The following is a 26,807-nucleotide window of genomic DNA, read 5'->3' as shown; positions in this document are numbered from 1 at the left end:
TAGTAAATCATTTAGATCAATAATGAATAAAACACACTATACAATTTGCTAGTTTATTTTACGTTCACACGGGAATAAAAATTGGTTCTTTTACTTCTAACATCGATAATCGAAACTTTATAACTATAAGACAGTAAAAATTTAGACATACGAATAATTCCCAGCACTTAGACATTGTCAATGATGCACTTATGCATAATGATCAGCCCTCTAAACAAGTAGCAAACGAATCTATTTACAAAATCGTTATCGCTAGCGAGTCCATTAAATAGAATTAAAATTATGAGAGGGAACAAGACAACACACGTCGCCAACATGCGTTGTCTTGTTCTCTCTCATGTATGCGCTAATCGAAACAATTCTAACAATAAATTCGCTTGCCACTTGCATAAGGGGACAGTGATCTTATGTGCTGGAAACCTTAACAGAGATACAATGAACAAATTATATTCACTAAAAAAGACTTACAATGTAAAAGAACTTAATATTAGAAATTTACATCAACTATTTTTACTGAATGTTGGCAATGCCTGTCGAGCACTTTTCAAATTTTGTGCGGAAGCATTTGACAAACTAATACAAGGCAAACACTTGGATAAGGCCATCAAATGGATAATTACTTACACAATATTTAATTTTACGATTATTACAAGTGAACGTAAAGGATTATCACTCGTAATAATTGTAAAAGTTGACACAGACACATGAGTGACATTTGTCATAATGACAATTTTGTCACTTATCTGTGGGCACGTGTAGTTGTGAGCTAGGACCACCGGTACTAACCTTAATTTATGTATGCGAACATTACTAGACAACAAAAGAATCATTAATAATGTACGTAAGCACGTTATACTAAGTCAATTGTTAAAACTGTCATAATGACAAATGTCACTTATACGTGCTAGCACATTAGGGAGTGTTCAGACCGCTTGAATACTGAATACGGTGGAACGTGTTCAGTATTTAAGCGATCTTATATAGGTATGTGTGTCGCTATAATCACATAAGACAGGAATTTATACACTATCCCCTACCGAATAAGTGATTTTATACTACACTTAACTAATATAACCGAGTACATTACTCAAGAAATAACATTCATAAAGGATTATGTTTTAGAAGTTCGTGTGAAAAGATAATCTCTTAGCAGAGAAGACATCTTCATACGTACCACTGTTTCTGTAATATATAAAGGGTCTGACCACTGAGCGTAATAACTGTGTTATTAATACTCGGTTCCGCCCATATATCGACAAAACAGGAAAATGAATATATGCAACCATTTAAAAACAACAGCACAATCAAAAAAATCATAGCATACAACTATTTATGTATGTAAAAACGATGCCTATAGACATCATAAGAAAACCTGTTTCATAGCGTGAAATTTTCAAAATCAATTAGATGGTTGCACAGACTTGACACAAACATTAGTTCGAAGTGGCATAGACCTAGACTAGTGGATAGAATTGTTTCAGATAGAACAAGACACCGGACGTCGCCGTCTCTTTCTATCTCAAGTCCTAGCTAACTATAATGATTTTGCCAATAGATGTTTTACCATTTACTCAGTCTGGTTTTGACAAAAAATTATGTAGATCTATAATAGATTGTGATAAAATATATACAAAAAATACACCGAATGTTATTTCTCAGATTGTGCACACCGGTTCTAAGCTTATTTGTGAAACGAGAGGGACAAAGGCTCTTATGTTACCCGTCTAATCCTAAAATATACGTATGGTGCAAATTAAATTGTATCATGTTAAAACATAGATAAATTATTGAAGTCCAAAGCGATTGAGAACAATGGAAGGCCGTTAGTCAATTTGTGAGAAAAAAATATATAATTAAACATGTCGGTTTTACTCGCGTTTTAAATTAGTAGCCCTTATTCATTAGCGCGGTTTCCAGCTGTCGCGACCAGCACGCTGTTTGTTGCTGCGCGCGTTTTGGCGTTGCGCGCAACGGTGACAATACAAAACTAGTAGGGCAACCCTAAAATAAGAAACATGAGTAAAGCTAACATATATAACTACAATACAGTATAACTCACGATAGTCACTATTCAACAATGGCAAATAAATAATATTTATCATTTTAGTACTGATATAATTCAACTTGCAACCAACGGCGAAATCTCTGTCAAAAAATCTAAACATCTTAAAAATATATTTTTTTTTAATTATTATTATGTATTACATCTATTTATTATAAGGTACTATATACTATATCTGCGATATCAAGGCTCAAGTACAGCATTCTAATAAGCAAAGGACAATTTATCGGTACCTAGATATTTATTAACTTCATCTATGCCAGTTAATATTGATTTGCGCCATCTACCTCTCTGTACTTATCCATTCTTTATGCCAGGTTGTCTGTAAGAGATTGCTTGTAGCGATAAGGCCGCCTTTTGTATATGCACGTTCTGTATAAATACTCCTTGTATACATCTTTACTGTGCGCAATAAAGAGTTTATTATTATTATTATTATTTTTAATTTAAATTTACGATATCTCGGCTTAAAACCGGTTTTACAGGTGTACACGGGCCTAAGCCAAGTGCATAACTGTGTGCTATGTTTTTTGTATAAATGTAATTTGTCTGGTAATCTGTTTGTAATATTTTTTTTTGTATAAATGTAATTTGTCTGGTAATCTGTTTGTAATATTTTATTATTATTATTATTAATATATACATTTCTATTTTCAATATCTAGATTTCTCCACAAAGTACAACTACGTCGAATGATAAAACTAGAATAAAACTAAAACATTGTCTGTATCTAACTAAAGCAATATCTAAGACGTGTAATGGGGCAATATAACATATAACACCAATACTGAAAACGCATATAAATATGAATATTTTAAATTTAGAATCGATAATCCTAATTAAAAAAAAATGCTGCCGGATGAACGAAGAACAAAAACAGGTGGAGTTTGGAAATAATTTTTGGGATGTGACGTCATGGGATGAAAGTGGTGCATTATTGATATTTGTTAAATATTTTTTTTTATATAAATATATTAATCTGAGACTAAAACTTCACAATATTGGTGGGTTCGAGATCTAGAGAAGAAATAAGGAACAATATTATAACATACACATGTCATGACAATATGAGGTATTTAAGATTTTTTTTTTATTTTCTATGCTGTTTTAAGGTGACTGCAGCAATTAAATTTAATGAAATAACTAGACATACAAAATTTAAAGAAAGCAATTATCATATTTTAAATACACCATCGGGATTTAACGCGGTAAAACATTTTTGCAGGTAAATATTGTAGTACCTACGTATCTGCTTTTTTTTATACAACTTAGAATGGCAAACAAGCTGACGGCCCACCTGATGGAAAATGGTAACCGTCGCCTATAGACATGAGCATTACCATGGACATATTCTTTATTGCCGAAATTACACCACGTGGTCACGACAAGACGACGTGGTGCCATCCACGTGGCTATTATTTATTGCCATGTCGGCCCTGGCGTAGAATGAGCCACCCCTTCCTTTACCGTGGGCGTCGTAAGAGGCGACTAAGGGCGAACGAGAATGGGCAGCAGCTTCCTTCTTAAAACATCCCAAAAAACCTAACTGCGGTTGCCAACCCGCCTGCCAAGCATGGCAACTACTGGCAAAATCTCCAAAGGGGGAGGTTGAACATAAGTCCTTATGTTCAACAGTGGACCGTTAAGAGCTGATGATGATGATGATGATAAGTGCCGATAGTGTATTTAAAATATGTAAGTAAACAACGCGAAAGTTTAAAACTAAAGTATTAACCAAACATTACGTTAGTTAGCAATTAGTAATTCTATTATTAGTAGTTAGTTATTTTGTTATATTCTTGTCGCTGCAGACACAGTTATGTGAAATTGCTTTGATATAAATATGAACTGCTAACAGTCTAAGATTTCAAAGAGCACTTTTAGTGTGAAAACTACGAGATAATAACGAAACACCCTTCTCAATATTCTTAACCAATTGCAATGTAGTCTTAGCAAATAAGTAGATTGATATGTCAATCAATTTCTACTAAACACATCGTACAATGCCGTCGCAACAGCAGTCAAGTCGGTACTTTATAGGAAACGCAATGAATTTAAGTCAGTATAACTAAGTTACAATTGAGATTTGACGTTGACCAACTTAACAGATCAACTTAAATGGAAACGCAATGAATTTAAGTAAATATAACTAAGTTACAGTTAAGTTTTGACGTTGCAATCAAAATACGTACACTATACGTACCCTAATATCAACTCTCGTATATTGAGGTCGGTGTCTTAACGATAAAGAGCGATAGCAACTTAATTTTGCAAAAGCAACTTAATTGTTTGCATCAGGTAGGACCAAGTCACATTTGGCGTCGTTAAGCAATAAAAAATCATATTTATACTCCAATGTATTGTAAAAAAAACAACTATAAAAAGAAACACACAGCCCACTTTAAGGAAATTACTAAAAAAAGGTTTCTCTTGACATATTAAAAATAATTTATTAGATATTTTTCATTCTTATAAACTTAAGTTAATACTTTATTAATAAGAAGACAATAAGAGGAGATTCTGTAATAAACTTAATAGTTTCTTACAGAATCTCCTCCTTTTTTGAAGTCGGTTAAAACAATAAAACATGTTATAAATTATTTTTAGCACATTACACTTTTTTTTATATTAATTTAGCTCGAAAGACGGAAAATATTTAAATGAGGTTACAATTCTTGTCTCACAGCGTTTATGATTTTATGAAAGGCTATCGTTCAATCTAGTTGTACAGTACCTAGCTGTAAAGCAATGAATATAATAGTATATAATATTCATTGACTTCAAAATTTTAATATGATTCTATATATGACAGTAATGATTTATATACCTTTATTCGATCCCACTATACGTAATTCTGTCTTAAGAAGCGAATTTAAGAGAATTAAATTTAGACGTTGGAGTCGATCCTAGGCGGCATTTCTGTAAACCTATCTTTAAATTAAAATTTCAACCTGATATCACACCGAAATCTATATCCTAAGGACCAATATGAACAAAAATTCTAAAAAAGTCAAAATTATTATAAACTTAGTCCACGATGGTCAATAAAATTGTAATTTTTCGAAACTATGAAATTAAAATGCTAAAAAGAAAGATTTCAAGAAATGCCACCTTCGAACCGAGCCCAATGACTGAAAGATTACAAGTATCACTGTACGTATTCCTTATAATAGATGCACCAAGCTAATCTTATAATGTTAGTGAATGTTAAAACAAACAATTTTGCATAACACAAGCCTCGCATAAAGGTTCGATATTATATACAAGAGCATATCAAATGAGATTCCAACTGCATTGAGGCATTCGTTTATTTATTCCCGTTCATACAAGATATCTTTAAATATGTTTTGTGTATAGAAAATAAAAACTAATATGAAATTTGCCAATTATTAATACAATAACTATTTTATTACAAAACGTAAACTAAAGATAATACTAGAATTACCACTGGAATAAACCATGGACCATCTATGGTCTAAAGATAGACCCCCAAAATACTTAGTTTTACTGTGGTTTAAGACCAAATATTTATTTTTGAGGTTATGTTCTTTCTACAACAGGACGAAACATTAATTTTTATTTTCTTTTGCCCTTAAAATATTATACATATATTTCTGACCTAAATTACAAGGTCTGACTGATAAATTAGTCAGTGTGATGATTTAATATTTTATGAAATTCGAATTTATATTCCGTTTCACAACACAGTTGCTACGAAATGGTGATAATTAGTAATTGTAAAAAATATGTATTACAACGACTAAAATATATCTACTAAACTATTTAAATAATAATGACAGAAAGTTAAATATTATTTAAATTTTACAAACATTATTTCAAAATGATAAAAAAAATACTTTATATAAAATATCAGTTTTCTGGTAAAACGAAACATACCGATTGATGACCGAAATGAATGAATGATTACTATAATGAGTATTATCTGTGGAAACATATAATCCACGGTCTAATTTTTGCATTAATTAATCTTTTTTTTTTAATTCCGCTGTTGTAATAACGTCAGGTTTATGCAATACATTATCATTAGTCCAGGTTTAGTCCGGGCATTAAAGAGTTTTCTGTAATAAGATTGTAACTGTGCAAATAAAAAAAAAACTAACAATTATCTTGTGTCAGTAAAGCGAATTTTCGCTTTTGTGTCTGTTTTATTACGAATTACAATACATTGGGCAAAATTAATTACACTAAAATACAAATAAGTTCTCCTTTAAACAAAAAAATGTAATACAAAATTTGCATATCATAGATGGGTTGACAATTTTTCTAGACACAATATAAACTCTTACAAGACTGCGCCACCTGATGGCAAAAATTATACTCCTTGTACCATGTGCTAATACAAAATCGGGTCGCTATCGCTCGCAATCGTTTCGTGTCAAAATGGAATAATTATAACCTACCCGCCGTTCGTAACAAAACGCGACGATCACATAAAATCGGTCTTTACTGTAGTTGGTAACAAAACGCAATTTTTCACGGTTAAAACATCTTATTTAGTTGAAATTACGTTCAAATTTGAAAGAAAACAATATTATTATTTTAGTAAGATCATTCCGTGAAAGTCACTGGGGAAATACAAAATTTCCGTATGCAATAAACGCATCAATATTCACGTCGTAAACTAACATTCCTACATTATATCACTGCATCAATAAAGTGCGTTTTGTTATTGCAATGAGTAGTAGTGTCATAAGATTTCGTTACACGATACAATCAAAACTATAATAGAAGTAATTCTCCGCCATATTATGACGTCAAAGCTGTTTAAATAATTTAATGACTAAAATAATATTATTAAAAATAATGATCTTTACAAACGGTATTTTTCTAGTGATAAGGTCAAAGTCATAGACCATTCTATTATTATTTGGATTGCACTGAATCGGTCTCAACTGTCAGACATTTTTTTTTTGTTGGGTGAAAATGGATTGGTAGCCCCGCCTGCGCTAACGGGATACGCTGGCGGGGCACCAGTGAAGGGTGATCGATGATGATGAAAACAGGCAAGTTAGCCCATTATGATGAATTCATCAGGAATTAACCACGAGTTTCCAGAGGGAACCGCGAGAAGGTCGACCTGGCTGGGTATTTTGCTAGCAATGGGATTCTCAGTCTTCATTACTAACAATCCCTTTCCCTCCACTGTCAGACATTAGGGGGGAAGGAATTGTTAATAATGGGGGGGTAGTCCTCATTGACAAGATATCCTGTCAAATGTTTTCTTTGGAAGGAGAAGGGATTGTTAGTAATGGGGATAAGTAGCCCCATTGCTAACAATAATCAGGTCGACCTCCATGACATGGTTCCCCCTGGAAACCATCGTGATTGGTATATTGTTAGATTCATCAAAGTGGGCTGACCTGCTTCATCCTCACCTGTCATCCCTCACTGGTGCCCCGCCAGTGGATATCTATAGCGCAGGCGGAGTTACCATTCCATTAAAAAAAAAGGGTTTGCGTTTTGTTACGTCGATGATGGACGGCGGCTTCGTGGGGTGGATGGGTGATTAATTGTCAGCGTTGTGTCGGTGGACCTTCTGGTGCTTGTGCCTATGACGCTGCGGGTGCGCGCTGCTGTACACCTCGCGGACGCTCGTGCTGCAAGGAACATGCCATCATTACAATATTGTCCATGAGTGCGGGGGTGTGGTGCAAGGGCCAAGGTCAAGGCCAAGGTGCTTGGCATATATGATTATATGCCAGGTGTGGGCAATATCAGTACCACTACATCTATATATTGGATATTGAGGGTAGTAAAACGACATTTTATGAAGTTCTTAATTTCGATATTATATATTGATATGTACCAGAGGGAGACTGTACAAAAGTCGATTGCTTGGGTACCTCTGTCCCATTCGTGTTTCAACCGTGAAGCAGTTGTTTGCATGGCTGTGTTTCGGTTTGAAGGGTGGGATATGGCGTGAATTTACTGGGTACAGAGGAATAACACCTGAGTCCTCAGGAATGGCAACGCATGGGGGGTATTATGGGCGAAACAGTATACTCTGTTATGTCCATGGCACTCTGCTCATGTCTATAGGCGACGGTTACCACTTTACATCAGGTGGGCCGTCAGCTTGTTTGCTTTTTTATTCAAAGTTGTATAAAAAAAAAATTTATATCCGATATATAATATATCCGTTATTTGGCCAATATATAGATATTGCAACTGATATTGCTATATATTACCCACAACTAATGTATGGGAATTCTTTCAATATTAAATTATCATCAATGATGTTTTACAAATGTACACAGTCTAGGCCCAGTCATTGTAGACTATAAAAAAAAGGTACTACAAGTAATATTCGAAGTTTAAATATAATTTATTACAATTTTACTTCACGTTCTGGCACTAAATAAATACATCACAAAGTAAACAATAAACATTATCATTTTAATTTTTTTTTTTTACATCACAGGGGGCAAACGAGCATGCGGCTAACCTGATGGTAAGTGACTAAAGCCGCCCATGATCACCCACAACACCAGCGGCATTGCAGGTGTGCTGCCGGCCTAATTGTGATTACTTATCGACTTTCCCATGAAAAACACGTTACATATTTCTATAACGTGAAGTAACAATCGTAAAAAAATAACTGAAAACATTGTTGAGTCAATAAACTACTTTAAGAATTAATTTAATTTAAATGTTCCGATAATTATCGATTTTTCACTTTTTTTTAAACACTACAATAACTGGGCCCCTAAACTTTTTTAACGTCCGAAAGGAAAATAACATAAAAGTATTATTTAAGTTATTTTTCTTTGAAAAAATCATCTGAAAATACGGTTTCTATGATCATATTACATCTTAGTATCAATATTGCGAGATCAATTCTAGATTTTTCTCCGTATTTAAGATATATATATGATCCTCACTCAACATGTGTTATATATGGGAACTATTATACATTTGGGTGTAATGGTTTATAAAAAAAACTGTGAAAATAAAAAGAAATTAGTAAAAAAATCTAAAACTAATAAAAAATGCGATTACAAACACAAACTCTCAATTTATTTGTATTTTTTTTTTTCTTTTCTATATTAACAATTCTGAAATTCTATCAAATCTGCAACGATTCCAATATTTTATTTACTTTTCCTTTTTTTTTGGTTTATTTCCGTATTGATATTATATTAATTTAGTCAAGATTAAAGTCGGATTGTTTTGTAAAACATAATGTATGTAAATACATGTAAAACATAAACATAAGTTGTAAGATAACTTATGTAAAAAAAAAAAATTAAAAGAAACGTTCCAATTCACACATCTTCAAAAACACTAATCTTACTATGTAACCCCTATAATGAATCCTTTTATATTTTATAGGTACATCTTAATACAAAATATGACACTGTGTGCAATATGTAAGTATAGTTATACCAAAATATATACAAGAAAAATAATATCATGCCATAACACACCAACAAAACGCAACTATAGCAATGTATTTACATATTTAGGCAGCCAACATTTTTATAATAAATAAATAGCGTACATTTTACAGCACATAGGTAGGGATAATATAAAACAACAAAAAATAATATTTAATATTACGATATTTCTAATAGTAGTGACGCCTCCTCCAGTATCTGGAACTGACCGGATTAAATTGGTTACAATTTTGAATTTAGAACGCATACAAATATATTGATCAAATAAATTTATTAAAATTTATGAAAAAAGGAATACAATTCCACAGCAAAATTGATTGTAGCCCCTCATACAAATATTATGTTTTTGTTTATGTTAAATTATCTATGAGGTCTTCCGTTCGTGTTAATTTTGATAGTTTGTTTTAATTGCTCTGTTAAAATCACAATACTGCACAAAAGCTTTAGTGCCTTTGGTGTACAAAAGTGTGTTTACTATACTAATGCTTATTAGTTTATTATTGCATCTTAATTCTTCAAAAATTCTTTATATTTATTTTTCAATATACGAATAAAAATTTGTAGTTATCGTTTATTAGTATTTGGTTAATAAATTATATGATGAATCGTCACAATGTTTCAATATAGCCCAAATATTTTAAATTTCGAACACCAGAGACATTTTTCTTTGATTTTAAGTGAAATAATACTTTAATAAGTCTATTTCGTGTCAAATATCCCGCCAAATTTTGAACGTAATGAACTTTTTAATATAGAGGCAAAAGAAGTATCACATTCAGCTTTAATTTTTCTATTATAACTCAAACTAATGATTGTGCCGATGACAAATAGTGCCAAACAGCTTATCAATTTACCTGGAGGGTAAAACGTGTGAGCTGGCCCTGGAACGGATGGGTCGACGCGCTGATGGCCGCGAGTGGTACCGCGTACTGGCCGACACATCTCTACTTGTACTGTAATATATATCATGCGAACTAACTACTTTGTATATGTCGAGACAGTTAGATGGATATCAACAGTAACTTAATGTTCTTTGTTAATTTTTTTTTTTATTTGTTAATTCTCAACGACAAATATTTAAATGTATTCCATCTAACCTCCTCTGAAAAATATAAAATAACATAATTACATATAGAATGCATATAACAGTGCAAGAAATAGCGATGTGTATACAATCATGCTAATACATCTATACCACATAGTAATAAGCGTATACAATAAAATATTGCCATAAATACATACAAATATTTTGATTCTATTGAATGTGTGAATCATGGGAGCAGGTATGTGGAAATATGATGTTACATTACTTTTTTTTTTTTTTCTGAACAGTTCCCAATCGAAACAGAAAAATTATAAACTTTTAAAATTATGTTATCGTGTGAAAAGCGTGTCGAATTTCATGTACGGCCATCTCGTGTGAAACTGCTTTCTAAACTTTAGAAGCAAGTTTCTAAAGCCAATGAAAGAATAAAAAAAATATATAACAGATGTTTACAGACTATAATATTTTAAAAAAAACTATGGATACATATATGATATTTTACACATATCCATCTTATAGAATGAGAGCGTTAAAAATGAAAACTAAAAATATTTATGTGAATGAGATATGTGTGTTTACATGAATAAAGCTGCAAGTGTTAATGAGTATACTACACTCATCAGGTATGAGTACACAGCAAGAAATATAACACACAGGACTTCAGTAAGAGATAACATAAATATATAATAACAACCCAAATGCCAACAATATACCCAACCAGGTAGACCTCAACATGGTCGCCCTGAAAACCACCTTGCTGAATTTCCGACCTACTAAGTCTAACGAGATTTTAAAGACTGAGCAAGCCATAATTACTGTATGAGCTAAAATATTTGGCAGATGACAGCGTATCCAGAATGATAAAGTGCAAACTTACGTAGGTGGCGCCGGCAGCGCTAGACGCGACGACTCCATGCGGGGCGCGGGGCAGATCGCCTCGCGGGCTCGCATCATGCCCGCCTTAGTTTGAAACTCCCTGAAAACAACACATTATGTAATGTCGAAGGCTAGAGGAAGGGGGGGAGGGGGCAGAGGTTGTAAGTCATGAGGTTCAACGAACCCATTGTTAACAATACACTATCAAGTTGACCTCCACGCAGGCGAATTCTTGTCAAATGCTTCACGATGGATAGGCCAACTAACTGGCCTGGGGGGAAAGGGATAGTTACTAATGGAGACTGAGAATCCCATTGCTAGCAATATACCCAACCAGGTCGACCTCCTCGTGGTTCTCCCTGGAAACTATCATGGTTAATTCCTGATGAATTCATCATGATGGGCTAACTGGCCTGTTTTCATCCTCATCTATCACCCTTCACTGGTGCTCCGCCAGCGTATCCCGTTAGCGCAGGCGGGGTTACCATACCATTTTCACCCATAAAAAAAATACAATACAATACATACCTATCAAAGTCCTCCGCCTCTTCCTCGTCAAGGTTGATGAACTCCTGTCTCTCCTCAGCATCGCCCGAGTACACGTTCTGTTCCCGCTCGATCACGTGCGCGCGCTCACCGATGTGATGACCTGAGCAAGCCAAGTTTACAAGTGTTAGAAAGAGATAAAAAAACCTAAAAGAGGATTCAATAAAGAAACGGTCTAATAAAAACAAGCCAATAACTAGATTTTTATCGACGAGAATAGTCCAAGACTTGAAACCTATGAGCCAATAAATGTTAGAATTCGTCAGTCTATAAAAGGTTAAAAATAAATCTTAAGTACTAAAAAACACGGAACTTATATTAAAATAGGGTTTGCCAAAGACATACAGAGAAATAGACTAAACTAATTGCATTAGCAAACATCCTATCTTATAGAGGCCATAATAAGGATTGCATATGAATATATTTGGGTATTATTTATTTATTTATTTAATACTTTATTGTATACACTAATTATATATAAAAAAATATGACAGAGTGTAATCAAATGTACAAAGGCGAGCTTAACTCTAAAAGAGTTCTCTTCCAGCAACACCCAAAGTGGAAAGGAGCATCAATGTTATTGTTCGGTTGTAATCAAATAATGGCTGAGATGATGATGACGATGATGATGACATACCCAATGTTTTGAATTGTGTGATAGTATCCGAAAAGAGGATATAAGCAAAGGAATCAAAATGTATCGGTCATTTTGATAGCCCGACAGTGGGCAGATCACATAGTACAAAAACCTACATTTGATGGGGAAGAAGGGGCCTTGACTGGCGACCTCGTATAAATAGATGCAGTGTAAGATGTCCCCCTACTAAATGGAACGACAACCTCAAATGTTTCCCAACAGAGCTTGTGTAATATTATTTTATAATTAATCTCAATATTTTTCAACATTTATATAAAACGAAAATTCAAAATATAATTTTATTTGACAGAATCAATTAGCTTCTAGTTTATTTAGACCTAAACATTAACACGCGGCGGCTCCATCTATTTAAATTCATATCTCTGCCACTTGCCATATATCACTCGGATCTAATTACGCTCCGTATGTAAACGACGTGAATCGCCTATTATGTAAAGTCATCGGTTTATTCCTAGCCATAGAATGATGTCATGCCCATGACTACATTATGTAACAAAAAACTGTTCAGTTTAAAAAAAAAATGCACAAACACTTGTGTTTTATTTCAGTAGACTGTGTACACAAGTTTGTTGTGTTATCAATTTGTTTGTGTATGCTCTAAGCCATACGTACATACATCGACGTCCGTCATTAAAGATTGATTATTAATAAAGATTCGTAAAAAGATAAATAGACATTTACTTACCAGAGGGAGACTTTGTACAAAAGTCGATTGCTTGGGTACCTCTGTCCCATTCGTGTTTTAACCGTGAAGCAGTTGTGTTTGCATGGCTGTGTTTCGGTTTGAAGGGTGAGATATGGCGTGAATTTTCTGGGTACGGAGGAACAACACCTGAGTCCTCAGGAATGGCTCTGTTATGTTCATGGTACTGCTCATGTCTATAGGCGACGGTTACCACTTTCCATCAGGTGAGCCGTCAGCTTGTTTGCCATTCTAAATTGCATAAAAAAAAATAAAAAAAAACATAAACATAGATCCAAAGCCTGTGACAGATTACTATGGCGTTTTAACACAAATCACATAGGTACTATACATACACCCTGATCTAAGCAAATTCATTCATTTATTTATTTAACATTTTATTGCACCAATATTACAGGACATTTTTTTTTTACAACACAGGGTGCAAACGAGCATGCGGCTCACCTGATGGTAAGTCACCCACAACACCTACGGTATTGCAGGTGTGCTGCCGGCCTTTTAAAAAGGAATATGCTCTTTTCTTGAAGGTTATGTTGTCGTATCGGTTCGGAAATACTGCTGCTGGAAATTGATTCCAAAGAGTGGTTGTGCGTGGGAGAAAGTGCCTTGTAAAACGCACCGTAGAGGACCGCCACTCGTCCAGATGGTTGGGATTAAAATTTTAGTTTATGGCGGGTTGTACGATGGTGAAAATCAGCAGCAGGTATCAATCCGAACAATTCTTCAGAGCACTCCCCATGATAAATTTGGTAAAAGATGCACAGAGATACAACATCTCTACGCACTTGTTAAAGAATTTTTGATAAGTAAAAAAGTAGTAAAAAAAGCAGTCTTATTGTCAAGCAATCTCTTCCAGACAACCTTTGGGTAGAAAGAATTAAAGAATAAATAGGTACGTAGGTGGTGGGTTAAAAAAATAAATCTATAAAAATAATATAAAAATAATAAGTATCTGTGTAAATAAGCATAAATATAACTATACGAGGTTTGTCCGGAAAGTACGTATAAAAGTTTTTTAAAAATTTTATTTTACAATTATTCAGGTAAATCAATTTTATCCCCTTCAAAGTACTCCCCCTGTGACATAATGCACTTGTGCCAACGCCGTTTCCACTGTGAGAAGGCTCCTTGAAAGTCCTCTGGTTGTAGGTTTCTCAGCTGCCCCGTCGTAGCTTTTTTTATCTCATTTATGTCCCCCAAATGCCGCCCCCGAAGTACCAATTTGATTTTTGGGAACAAGAAGAAGTCACACGGGGCCAAATCCGGCGAATAGGGGGGGTGTTCGGTCACCGTAATGGAATTTTTACTCAAAAACTCACGGACAACAAGAGAGGTGTGGGCAGCGGCATTGTCGTGGTGAAGAATCCAACGCCCCTCTCGCGCCAATTCTGGACGAACTCGTGCCACACGAGCTTTGAGGCGTCTGAGCACTTCGACGTAGAATTTTCCATCAACTGTCTGGCCTGGAGGGACGAATTCTTGATGGACAATCCCCCGAACATCGAAAAAAACAATCAACATTGTCTTGACATTTGAGCGGGATTTTCTTGATTTTTTTGTTCGTGGTTCCCCGGATGTCTTCCACTCTTTGCTTTCACGGCCATTCTTGCCGAGTTTCGAGAGAAACTTGATTACGACGCGCTGCTCTTCAACGGAAGCGGGCTCCATGCCGACGGGGTTTCGTTAAGAGGTAACTTCACAGATGGCGTGACAAGCCAGTTCGCACCGCACGGCGGTCAGACCAGAACTGAAGCATTGTTAGGGACATAAGGATGGGGTCCTGCGCTTACCTGGCCTCCCCACTCCTCTTTCTCGCATTCCAGAACACTTTTATACGAACTTTCCGGACAGACCTCGTACAACACGTACATACATATATAACACATATAATTCTGGTAGGAAATAAGGTGGAGTAGGTAATTATAAGGATAGGTAGTGGGATTTAACTAAGCTTTTAAAAAAAGCCAAAAATTAAACGCACTGTATAGAGGTAGGGAGTGAGTTCCACAAACGGAACTGCTTGCACGGAAAAGGATTTGGAGTAGAAAGGGGTAGAACGTGTAGGAATTTTGAGTTGGAGGTTGTCAGTACTACGTAAAGAATAAGAGATTCGTAATTCATTAGTTCGTTTCCTAAGTTACTCCACGCCCGGAGATAGAATCCGGGACGTCGTTTACGCAAAACAACGTGCTCCACCACCACCAAGTCACAGAGGTCGTCAGACCAACACGCTGACCAATAAAAACAGGACATAAAATGTTTTTTTTTTTTTTGATGGGTGAAAATAGTATGGTAACCCTGCGCTAACGGGATACGCTGGCGGAGCACCAGTGAAAGGTGAATGAAAATGATGAGAATGAAAACAGGCCAGTTAGCCCATCATGATGAATTCATCAGGAATTAACCATGATAGTTTCCAGGGGGAACCGCGAGGAGGTCGACCTGGTTAGGTATATTGCTAGTAATGGGATTCTCAGTCTCCATTACTAACAATCCATTTCCCCCCCGGACATAAAATGTTTGTATAGGATTTGTATGTATGAGGATTGAATTTGTAATCATGAGAAGATAGCGTATAAATAATCTACTACATTATAAGGTCATAACGAATAAAAACTATGACACAAATTTCCTATGTAACATTTTTTAATTCGGTGCATCTATTATGATATATAAAAATTGGGACAAAACGGTTTAAGAGCTAAAATAACTTTATGAGGATTTGACGTTTTTATAAGAGGATATGTTGCTTTCAATAAATCAATAGCTAAATATTTTTAAGACTAGACTTAAAGAGCATCTATCTTTATGAACATATATTTATTTATTTGTATGTGTGTATAAATATAACTTTTTTTTTTACAACACAGGGGGAAAACGGGCATGCGGCTCACCTGGTGGTAAGTGACTACCGCCGCTCATGATCACCCACAACACTAAAGGCATTGCAGGTGTGCTGCCGGCCTTTTAAAAAGGAATATGCTCTTTTCTTGAAGGTTATGTTGCCGTATCGGTTCGAAAATACTGCTGCTGGAAGTTGATTCCAAAGAGTGGTTGAGCGTGGAAGAAAGTGCCTTGAAATCACTCGTCCAGATGGTTGGGATGAAATTTTAGTTTATGGCGGATAGTACGCTTGTCTAGCTAACTTAAGCTCGTTTAGTTCTTCTCGTTTAAAATTTGTCACAATATTGTACACCGCTCTAGCCGCTGTCATTGATGCTCCTTTCCATTTTCGAGTTTTCTGTTAGAGAACTCTCTTAGAGTTAAGCTCGCCTTTGTACATTTGCTTACATCTGTCATATTTTATGTATTGTCAGTGTACACAATTAAGTATAAATTAAAATATATAATAAAATCGTAACTGGCCGCTGTCTGTACATGGCAGATATATAAGAAAAACTATAATATGAACGCAATAGAATAATGTTTTTTTTTTAATTTTTGTCTATACATTTGTGCGCACTATTCTCAAAAACGACTTAAATGATTTGAATGCGGTTTTCACTAACGCGTTGTGAATTGCTTCACTTAAACTTAGTGTTTGTTGTATTTCAATCGGTTGATAAATAAAAAAGTTATATCGATCTAAAAAATCACATATAAAATGCAATAAAAATAACCGATCAGCTAAAATGGCTGAAACTTTATGAAAGTATTAGGTACGTAATTATCATTTAAGTATATAATCAAATATAAAAACGGGATAATAAAAAAATATAAATTCATGAAGAGTTCTAATAGGAATGATATACGAGAACTACATAGAAGCGGGCGACGCCGCGGGAAACGGCTGGTAATTATTTATTTATTCATTAGTACGTATATGTGTACATGGCGGACTTAATGCTAAAAGCATTCTCTCCCTGTCAACCATAGGGAAGTGTCAGAATACTCGAATGCGGTACTAGTAATTAATATATGAATAATATACTCACCAATAGACATTTTCTTGGTGCCAGTGCGAGAATCCTGGAGAGTTTTGCGCGTTTCTTTCACACCATTCGGACCTATTTTGGTGCTGCTACTAGTGCTGTATACCTAGAGTAGTTAAAAATAATAAATTTACTATAGCAAATTTAATTGTTACTAAATACGCAAAGCTATAAAAAACCACTACGGGCAAAAGCACTCAAGAATGAGGACCATGTTTAGCAGTGGACAATAAATGGCTGATATCATCATCATCATCATCATCATGCAAAGTTATATAATTATAGCCAGAGCGAAGGGGGAAGGGATTGTTAGTAATGTAAACTACCAGTCCCATTGCTAGCAATTTTTTTTATACAACTTAGAATGGCAAACAAGCTGACCGCCCACCTGATGGAAAGTGGTAACCGTCGCCTATAGACATGAGCAGTACCATGGACATAACAGAGTATACTGTTTCGCCCATAATACCCCCCCCCCATGCCTTGCCATTCCTGAGGACTCAGGTGTTATTCCTCTGTACCCAGTAAATTCACGCCATATTCCACCCTTCAAACCGAAACACAGTCATGCAAACACAAGTGCTTCACGGTAGAAACACGAATGGGACAGAGGTACTCAAGCAATCGACTTTTGTACAAAGTCTCCCTCTGATACCTTGTCAAGTCGAACACCACGTGGTTTCCCCTAGAAACCATAATGCTGAATTCCAGGTGTATTCATTACGACGGGCTAACCGACCTGTCTTTACATTCTCCTCTATCATCTCTCACTGGTGACCCCCCAGACCTTTAGTGTAGGCAGGGTTACCATTCCATTATCATTAATTAAAAAGAACCGTCGTCCAGAGACGTTGGGAGGATAAGTTAAAGCAAATAGCAGATCCATGCTGGAGTACATCAGCACAGGTTAGAAACTATTGAAAGGAATTAGGGGAAGCCTTTGCCGCAACGCACTCTATGCTACACAATATATTAAATATAGTAGATATTTTTTTATGGAGCATGGAATAAAGATTTATTTATCTTTATATAACTAGCTTTTACCCGCGACTTCGTCTGCGTAACCAGAATAAAAAGCCTATCAATAGCCTAAATAATCATAAGTAGCCTATCACCTTCTCCACCCTAGATAGTATCTGTATACCAATATTAATAATGATCGATTAAGCCGTTAAAGCGATATAAGTAACAAACAAACTTCATTTTACATATAAAATATAAGTGAGGATTTTACAAAAACAGGACCAACAAGGAATAATCCTCACTGATTGGAAAATCAAAACGAATGGGAAATACAAAAAATTTAAATACTAAGGGTGTTTCTTCACCGTTTCTCTATCATCTCTAAAATTAAAATTTTACCTAGGCGTATGTACTAAATATCTAATAGATTTAATTCGTAATTATTATAAATTCAGTTTTATCATCATGGTTGTTATAAAAGTAATCACACAAAACCGCTGGTAATTAATGCTCCTTTCCACTCAGAGTTTGCTGGAAGAGAACTCTTAAGCTCGCCTGTTGTACATCTTTATTTAATATATCGTCATAGTCGTAGAATACTGACGGATCTTTATATGTAATATTTGTCAGATCCGTCAGTATTCTACGACTATGACGATATTACTTAAATATCGTCATAGTCGTAGAATACTGACGGATCTTTATATGTAATCTTTGTCAGATCCGTCAGTATTCTACGACTATGACGATATGTTTACGGAAATAGCGCATCAAAACTGACCTCATTATTTAAACATACAAATCATATTCCAATAATGAATGAGTGATAAAAACTGTCTAATCAGGTGGCATATAATTTTGGAATATAACAATATTTTACATTAATATTTCGACATCGATTTGCGATTATGTAGTAAATTACCAAGAGTCTAATCCTGGTGGGAAAGGAATTGTTAGTAATGGGGTCTAACTGCCCCATTGCTAGCAATATACCCCCCTATCAAGTCGACCTCTATGTGGTTCCCCCTGGAAATCATTGTGGTAATTCTAGTGCAATTCATCATGATGGGCTAACTGACCTGCTTTCATCGTCACCCATCATCCTTTACTGGTGCCCCGCCAGTGTACAACGTTAGCGCAGGCGGGGTTACCACTCCATTATCATTCATTAAAAATAATATATCTATAATATAAAAATAGTCTAATCCTTACTAATATAATAAATGTGAAAGTGAGTTTGTTTAACTTTTACATTATAGTGCTTTAACAGTTTAACCAATCACTATGAAATCTGGTTTATACATAAAAAAAAGGGGAGAAGAAGGATGTTTATTTATTAATTTCTTTTTTTGGGAAAACATACATAATCAATACATAATCAAATTATGTCTATGTTAAGCCATGAATAGTTTTCAATAGTAATTACACAATCGATCGGTTTTTATATATTTGTAAAAAAGAAATTTTATATATATAATAATGACAAAGTTATAAATTTTCATTTGACACCTTTTAGCTTAATTTATAATAATAAAATAAAAACAATATAAAGCAAAACAACATTATTAAAATAGTAAATTTAGTACAGCAGGCCGAGACCCAAAGAATGACCTTGCCACTTGCAATTTAATTGCATGCGGTTTTGTGTGGAATAGATCAATACCAAGGTCAAACAATAACTTGTTAAAGTTAACTGGAACTTTGCAGAAATATGGGCTACTTTTTATCCCAGTCATGCGGATGAAGCCAGTGGTAAAAACTAGTAATAAATAAAATTATATTACAAAAATAAAATAGTACAATTAGAAAATATAATTCATATTTAAATTGATTTCACTTTAATTGACAGTGCCTTATGAAAAGAAAAATATAGGTATACAAAATATTTCAACATAATTACCTGTGGTTTGCCATTAGGTCCGCTGGACATTATAACTGTGCTGCTGCTAAATGAGCTTCCTGTGCCCATAGATCCATCCATATCTAAATAAAAAAAATTGTTTATGACAACATTAATAACTGTTACTGGTGACCAACAGAGACTAGTAACCCTATTGCTTGCAATATACTCCATCAGGTTAAAACTATCATTATTATTGTATTTGTCACAATAGACTAACTGACCTGCTTTCATCCTCAATGATCATCCTTCACTGGTGTCCTGCCAGTATATACAGATAGTACAGAGGGAAGGGAGGTTACCATTCCATTAACATTCATTAAACACTAATAACTTTAGCATGGGAGGACAATAATGTTTCCATTGTCAGCAATACACACCATCAATCTGCATGTGGTCCATATGTTGTTTTTACCAATGAGTACTTCTAGTACGGACTAGTCTGTTCAAGAACACTGTGATTGTAGCTTGATAGCTTTTTATTTTCTTTTTCATTATAAATATAAAGTTTGTGATAATAATTTTATCCACTCATAATTCTTTTGTTATAAACTTAACTTATATTTGAAAAAAACAACAGCTGTGTTTCTTGCCCGTTCTTTTTCAAGTGAAATTGTATTCTGAACTGGTTAGTAGTTTATAAAAAAAATTAAAATTCATAAATGTGTATTACTAAGTTTACTTGAATAAAAATTATTTATTATTATTAATTGTTGGTGAATTTATTACAATTTAAGCCAACTGACCCAATTTCATTGTCATTTACCGTCAATACATACAAAAGCATAGATTTTGCATCTGTATACTTTGCTATAGTATTGACATAAGAAATAAAAATCAATACATTAAACCAATTCATTGAACAAATTTTTTATTTTACACATTTTTTGAATTTTACATATTTGTTGTGACTATATCTTTGTGGATAATCAATATTTTGAAACTGTTAAGAACATTGACTTATATTGATGGAACAATTAAAAACAACATGCGAAATATTTTTTTACTCACCACACCACATCCAACTTTTCTGAATACACCTAAGTTACATGCTTCTTCTACATACTACATTTCATTTAAATCCATTCAGGTATTTCAGCATATTTGATAATCAATACCCAAAAATCATTATACACTTTCATATAACATCTACAGTAGAATGTAACAACAAAAAACTATTTTTATTGCCAATAAAACATTACATTCATTATATATTATGCATTTGATAAGTTTTAAGTACCCAATATCAAATGCAAATATATGTTAAGACAATGCAATAATTCCAACCTTGTTAATATAAGCCATCTTGTGTAGACAATAAAGAAAATGTATAACTACCCACAAATAAAGATTACATTAAAAAATACAAAAAACTACGATAGCTAGGTAATGATAAAAAATTTGAAATCAATAAGGAGCATTGATCAGTGAGTACCCTTACCTGCAAATAATCTGTTAAGGGACGGCATCTGCGGCATTATAGGCATCATAGAATGTCGGGAACCAGTCAGCGCTAGTGGGCCACCACCGCCGAGCATTCCAAATGGATCAGAGAACAACGAATTCATCATGTTGTTCATTTGACGCATGTGCCTTAAGTGAGTGCTGTGGAAATTAATAGATTCATTACACGGTTGCAGTAAAGTAACTGTAAAAAAAACTAATACAATAAATCTGTAATGATTATGTAGATAAGTACTGTTCTATAGTCACAATGATATGAATGAAATACACAACAATAATTATATATTTACCCATAAAATGGATCATCCTCTAAATCGCCCATCAGAGATCCAAACAGAGACATGGTTAGTTAATTCAGTTCACAAGGAATATGCACAAATATGTGTTAAATGAAAGCAAATGTGCCAAACGCTTATGATCACACTTGCTAGCCAGGTTTGAAGACAACTGGAAAAATCGAAATATCTAGCAAAGACTAGAAAATCGCAAAATTCGTTTGCAAAATCAAGGAAACGCAACCAACCAACAACAACGATTTTTTTTATTACACTATTTTGTCTATGGAAAGTACAGACAAGGAAAAATCTGCCACAGATGATTACAGATTCACTTCTTAGAATCTTTGAATTTGAATGAGGCCGTAAACTGTCAAATATCTTGCATCGCTTTTACATGTACCTAGTAATATAACTTAGTATAATATCTAAGCGTAGTAAATTATAATACACAGATTACGTAGTAATTACCTTAGATTATGAAGTAAATACATCTATGATAATTATCCATCAGTGTGGATTGGATAACAGAAATTGTGTAGTTATCATTTTTTTTAATATAAAGAAGACAATTTTATAAACATATTTAATTATCTAAAACAAATCCATGAATATTACAAATCATGAAAATATTCATTAAACAGAATCAATTTAATAACATACAAATTACCTACAATAAAATATATATCTTGTAGGTATTTTCATTATGACAACAGTATTTGTTAATAAGCTTTGTATCTATATCCAGGAGACAATGGTGCACGATTACCATGAAAAGACCAAGCTGTAGAAGTAGGATATGAAGTATAAACCATGTCTTGTAAACCATTTCTTAACTTGGATTGCTTTATAGGTGTTGCCTTAAACAAGAAAATAACATTTAAATTTTGAGTACAAAGTATGGAACTGCAAGAAAATGTAGAAAATAATCTTTAAGCTCTATGAAAAATAGGTAAAAAGGACTGAGATAAGAGAAAATAAATGTTTGATATTATAGAAACTATAATATTGCCTTCATATATACTCTATATATTATAGCTATGAATGTGCCAATATACAAATTCAAACCTAATTTAAGAGAGGTATCTGGATTAATGATACTAAATAAATGGACAATAATATTATTTTTAATTAATAACATGTTTCATGTCATTCGATATCTTCAACAATTTGTGATAATTATATAAAATACGATAGAATTTTTTCCCATGTAGATTTTTTTACGGTTGAAAAAGTTTTTTTTTTTTTATTTTTCATAAAAATGACCATTCAAATTTATAGTAATAGGAAAAGTGATATATTTACCTTATCAAGAGTATTATCTTCACAAGGTTTGGTTGCCGGTACGTCACCAATTTGTTCCATTATTTGTTTTACTTTATTTGCTGCATTAATATTTATTAAAGCTTTATTGGCTATAGTGTCACCACCAACTTTTTCAACTATAGGCGTTTGGTGGGGTGGACTTGCAATTCTATGCGTGACATTCCCCTCAGAGTAAGTTAAGCCATTATCATAAGCTTGAGAATAAGGTTTTATGTTCTGCTGAGTAAAGGACTGGGAACCCTTATACTGATTATAAATTTGTTGCAATTGGCTTCTACTGGGTGTTTTACCTACTGCTCTATTTCCAGCAATAGATGTCTTACTAATAGTGTTTTTTACATTACTATATTTCATTTGGTTCCTTGGTTTTGTAAGTAATGGCTGCGGTGATAGCGTTTGAGGTAGTGGCGGCTCTGAAGAATGATACATTTTCGCCGACATCATTTGAATAGGTTGCCCAAGTGTATTGTATTGATAAGTTTTTTGTGGATTCGTATAAATAGTTTGGTTCCTTGACGCGTTTACCGGAAATATTGGTTCTTTTGTCATTTTCGGCATTGGAATGGAAGTTGAAGGTGGCAAAGTTTTATCAAGAAGCATAGACCGTTGTGTTTGAGCATTAAGATTCTCAATTGTTTCATTTCCATCTAAAAGATTTAATGAGTGTATCATAGCGTTAGTATTAGGCTCTACTATTTTCTGTTGTTGATGTTGCTGTATTTGTTGAGTTGCATAATTTTGTTGATGCGATATTTGATTGTTAATCATTTTATTGGGATTAGTAATTAGTTGCGGCACTGGTTGAGATCGATTTGTTATGTGACTAGTTAGGGAGACTTGCTGATCAGAGACTTTTTGGTTTAGCATTTGATTATTTGCATGCATCGACATATTATTCCCTTGTGGAATATTAATATTAGCAGCATTAGCGGCAATTACAGCAGGATTTGAATCACGAACTGTCCCGTTCCCAGTCATCAATTTTTGTATTGTATCCATAGCTGCTTTCTGTTGGTTAGCAGGGTTCATTTGTATGGCTATAGCCATTGGATCAAATCCAAGATCACCACCTTGCTTAACACCTGGGAACATCTCATTAAACTTTGTGATTCCTGGAGTGTGTTGACCGTATATATTGGGATTTGGAGCTGATATTTGTTGAACTGCAGGATTCCAGTTCACATGTTCCATATTACTAATTTGGTCAACTCCATGACTCCCAGAAGTTAAATTATTTTGTGTCATGTAATTTGAAATTTGGTTACTATGAATTAGATCTTTAGGATAAACATTTAACTTAGGCGGATATTGAGAAACCGGACTCTGTAAATTTGAATGATTTTGTTGCCCGTAATTCATGTCCATCGTTTTTATACCAGTACTATATCCACTTACATTTAGAGACGACGAAGTATTGCTTTGGATAGGTTCCACCAATTGATCAACCTGCCCAGACATTCTGTTTTTAGATCCGCTATCGCCCGTCATCATATTAACGATTTGAGCTCCCATTCCACCTATATATCCCATTGGCTGGCTCATATGCCTTGGTGGCTGATTGGTTTGATTCGGTGATTGAACGTTTTGCATATTACCCATTTGTTGAGATTTCGCTGAATTATCCATTTGCAAGGAATAACCAACAGACATTCCACCCATATTCTCTGCATTATTTTGATTCATGGAGCCTCCTAACGTAGAAGTTTGGTTCGTGCCTACCATATTACTCTGTGCCGGCATACTAGCATAACCTTGAGAGAGGCCTAATTGTCTTGCCATAGGATTATTCATTATAGTGTTTGCAGGTGTGATTGTTTTTAAATCATTATATACTTCTTTGATCGTAGGCTGCATAAGATTTTTGTTTAAATAATTATAAGTATCTGCGTAAAGTTTCGGTGGATTGCACTGACCCATGCATGGTTGGTTCATAGAATAGTTCATAGAATTCATATTAGAGCATGGTTCCCCAGCACAGGGTGAGCTATATCCCTGGTGATGTCCATGACAACATCCTCGTCGATATCCGTCACAAGTCGGTAATGAAGCACCCGTGGTAGTACCTTGACAAGGGTTCGAGAATAACTTTCCCATACAACCACTGAAAAATTTAAATAATGAAATAAAATATTATTTATCTGCAATATACAAATTGCTGTTTCATAGCAAAATAAATCTAATAATAGAAAAAACTCCAACAGTTCAATTAACTAAGAGCTATATAAAACTTGAGCAATTTAATCCTCTGTATCGATTAGTCACATCATAGGTAGATATGAATTATAAAATTTATTTCCTATAGATTCTCGGTTGGGTCACATTATGAAACGATATTAGGTCTTTTGCCGGAATATTCTGTGTCGAATTAAATAATTTTTGAGCCATTATTAAATTGTCAGATCTTGTCAGCGTCTTTTTGACTTACATTATAAATATTCTATCGTATAAATCCAGTATACAAATAGATAAGTAACTAAGAACTCTATTGGTAAATGCGATTTCATCATATCAGCCAGTTAAAGTCCACTGCTAAACATAAGCCTCCCCCTTGGAGGGTTTTGCCAGTAGCTGCCACACTTAGCAGGCGGGTTGGTAATCGCAGCAGTTAGGCTTTAAAGATGTTTTAAGAGGGACGCTGCTGCCCATCCCTCGTCCTCACTTAGTCGACTTTTACGATACCCACGGGAAAGGAAGGGGTCGCCTATCTGTCTATGCCGAGACCACACGGCAATACGATGTGATGATACAGATGCGATTTAATTAGGTTTAAATTTATTTTTTTAAGTTCGATCTATTTGTACATTGGTTTATATTTTCGTAGTCTATCATCTAAGTACCAATTATTCATATGGCTATAGAGTTCATAGAGTGTTCATTCCTGGCACCTATTTTGGTCATAAGTAGCAAAGCGTGCATTGCCACTTTTTTTTTCAATTCAATTCAATTTATTTATTGCATTCTACAATAATATTATAAAAGATGTTAGTAATTGATACAGTACATTGTAGACCCTGTAGGGCACAGCAATTAGAAACGAGGAGGCCTTATTGGTATTATATATTATAATATTTCGGTCTGAGAGTAAAAATATACTTTACAAAACTGTCATTCTCAGATATCGATTTGTTGTTCATATTTTTACATGTTATGTAAAAATTATCAGAAACAGTTTATGTACGAAAACCGCAGTCTCCACAGAACGGCGCAATAACCACGCGTTGGTGTATTATAGTCCGTCACACAATTACTTACCAATCAGCACTCTGAAGTTGGTTCACAACACTACCTAATTCACTTAATATTCTTTGTTTGTCCAAAGCCATTGTTCTTTACTAGAGAAATTTATTTTAGCCGAAATAATATATAAATTATTCTAATAACTCAAAATTTCAAATTTGACTATTATGTGTTTTACAAAATGTTAATGTCTTGTTTTATTACAGTTTTGAATTCAGAAAAGCAACTTCACTATATAGTTTTCTAGTTGCCAATATCTTTAGCCAATATTTTGCAACTAGTAAAATAAATAAACAAAAAAATCTGTTCGTTTATACTTGAGATTTGCTAGACCAATAGAGGAAATATATTTATCTGGATGAAAGGACTCCAGATGTATACTTCGACGGATGAAGATATTTT

The 26,807-nt window shown here is 34.1% G+C and overlaps 2 protein-coding genes across 4 annotated transcripts; both read right to left on the bottom strand.

The window, feature by feature from the left end:
• Positions 1-39: 39 nt before the first annotated feature.
• Positions 40-22,126, bottom strand: LOC113516296 (myeloid leukemia factor). Of its 3 annotated transcripts, none has more exons than XM_052899137.1 (8): positions 21,858-22,125; positions 21,545-21,708; positions 20,104-20,186; positions 17,244-17,346; positions 11,930-12,050; positions 11,403-11,501; positions 10,335-10,433; positions 40-7,680 (listed from the first exon to the last, which is right to left on the bottom strand). In XM_052899137.1, the coding sequence occupies exons 1-8, from the start codon at positions 21,908-21,910 to the stop codon at positions 7,590-7,592; spliced, it is 813 nt and encodes a 270-aa protein (XP_052755097.1). In that variant the 5' UTR covers positions 21,911-22,125; the 3' UTR covers positions 40-7,589. The 3 variants fall into 3 exon arrangements, with proteins under 3 accessions (XP_052755097.1, XP_052755099.1, XP_052755098.1); XM_052899138.1 differs by lacking the exon at positions 40-7,680 and adding an exon at positions 9,390-9,684 and having other exon boundaries at positions 21,858-22,126; XM_052899139.1 differs by lacking the exon at positions 10,335-10,433.
• A 308-nt stretch (positions 22,127-22,434) lies between these two features.
• Positions 22,435-26,667, bottom strand: LOC113516161 (uncharacterized). The gene is made up of 3 exons (XM_026900541.3): positions 26,421-26,667; positions 23,148-25,269; positions 22,435-22,702 (listed from the first exon to the last, which is right to left on the bottom strand). The coding sequence occupies exons 1-3, from the start codon at positions 26,489-26,491 to the stop codon at positions 22,565-22,567; spliced, it is 2,331 nt and encodes a 776-aa protein (XP_026756342.2). The 5' UTR covers positions 26,492-26,667; the 3' UTR covers positions 22,435-22,564.
• Between the last annotated feature and the right edge of the window lie 140 nt (positions 26,668-26,807).

This window comes from Galleria mellonella, unplaced genomic scaffold (assembly GCF_026898425.1).
Source record: "Galleria mellonella isolate WM207_F2 unplaced genomic scaffold, CSIRO_AGI_GalMel_v1 utg56, whole genome shotgun sequence".
Taxonomy (NCBI): domain Eukaryota; kingdom Metazoa; phylum Arthropoda; class Insecta; order Lepidoptera; family Pyralidae; genus Galleria; species Galleria mellonella.
The sequence above is the reverse complement of the archived record's forward strand: the minus strand, read 5'-3'. Positions and strand labels throughout refer to the sequence as shown.

Excerpts from the sequence above, each read along its gene's own strand:
- LOC113516296 (XM_052899137.1), bottom strand. The coding sequence starts at position 21,910 with ATGTCTCTGTTTGGATCTCTGATGGGCGATTTAGAGGATGATCCATTT. Across the intron at positions 12,051-17,243 it reads CACCAAGAAAATGTCTATTG|GTCATCACATCGGTGAGCGC; the intron begins GTGAGTATATTA and ends TGGCTTGCTCAG. Across the intron at positions 7,681-10,334 it reads TCACACGTTTTACCCTCCAG|CACGAGCGTCCGCGAGGTGT; the intron begins GTAAATTGATAA and ends TGTTCCTTGCAG.
- LOC113516161 (XM_026900541.3), bottom strand. The coding sequence starts at position 26,491 with ATGGCTTTGGACAAACAAAGAATATTAAGTGAATTAGGTAGTGTTGTG. Across the intron at positions 25,270-26,420 it reads CAACTTCAGAGTGCTGATTG|TGGTTGTATGGGAAAGTTAT; the intron begins GTAAGTAATTGT and ends TAAATTTTTCAG. Across the intron at positions 22,703-23,147 it reads AAGATAATACTCTTGATAAG|GCAACACCTATAAAGCAATC; the intron begins GTAAATATATCA and ends TTCTTGTTTAAG.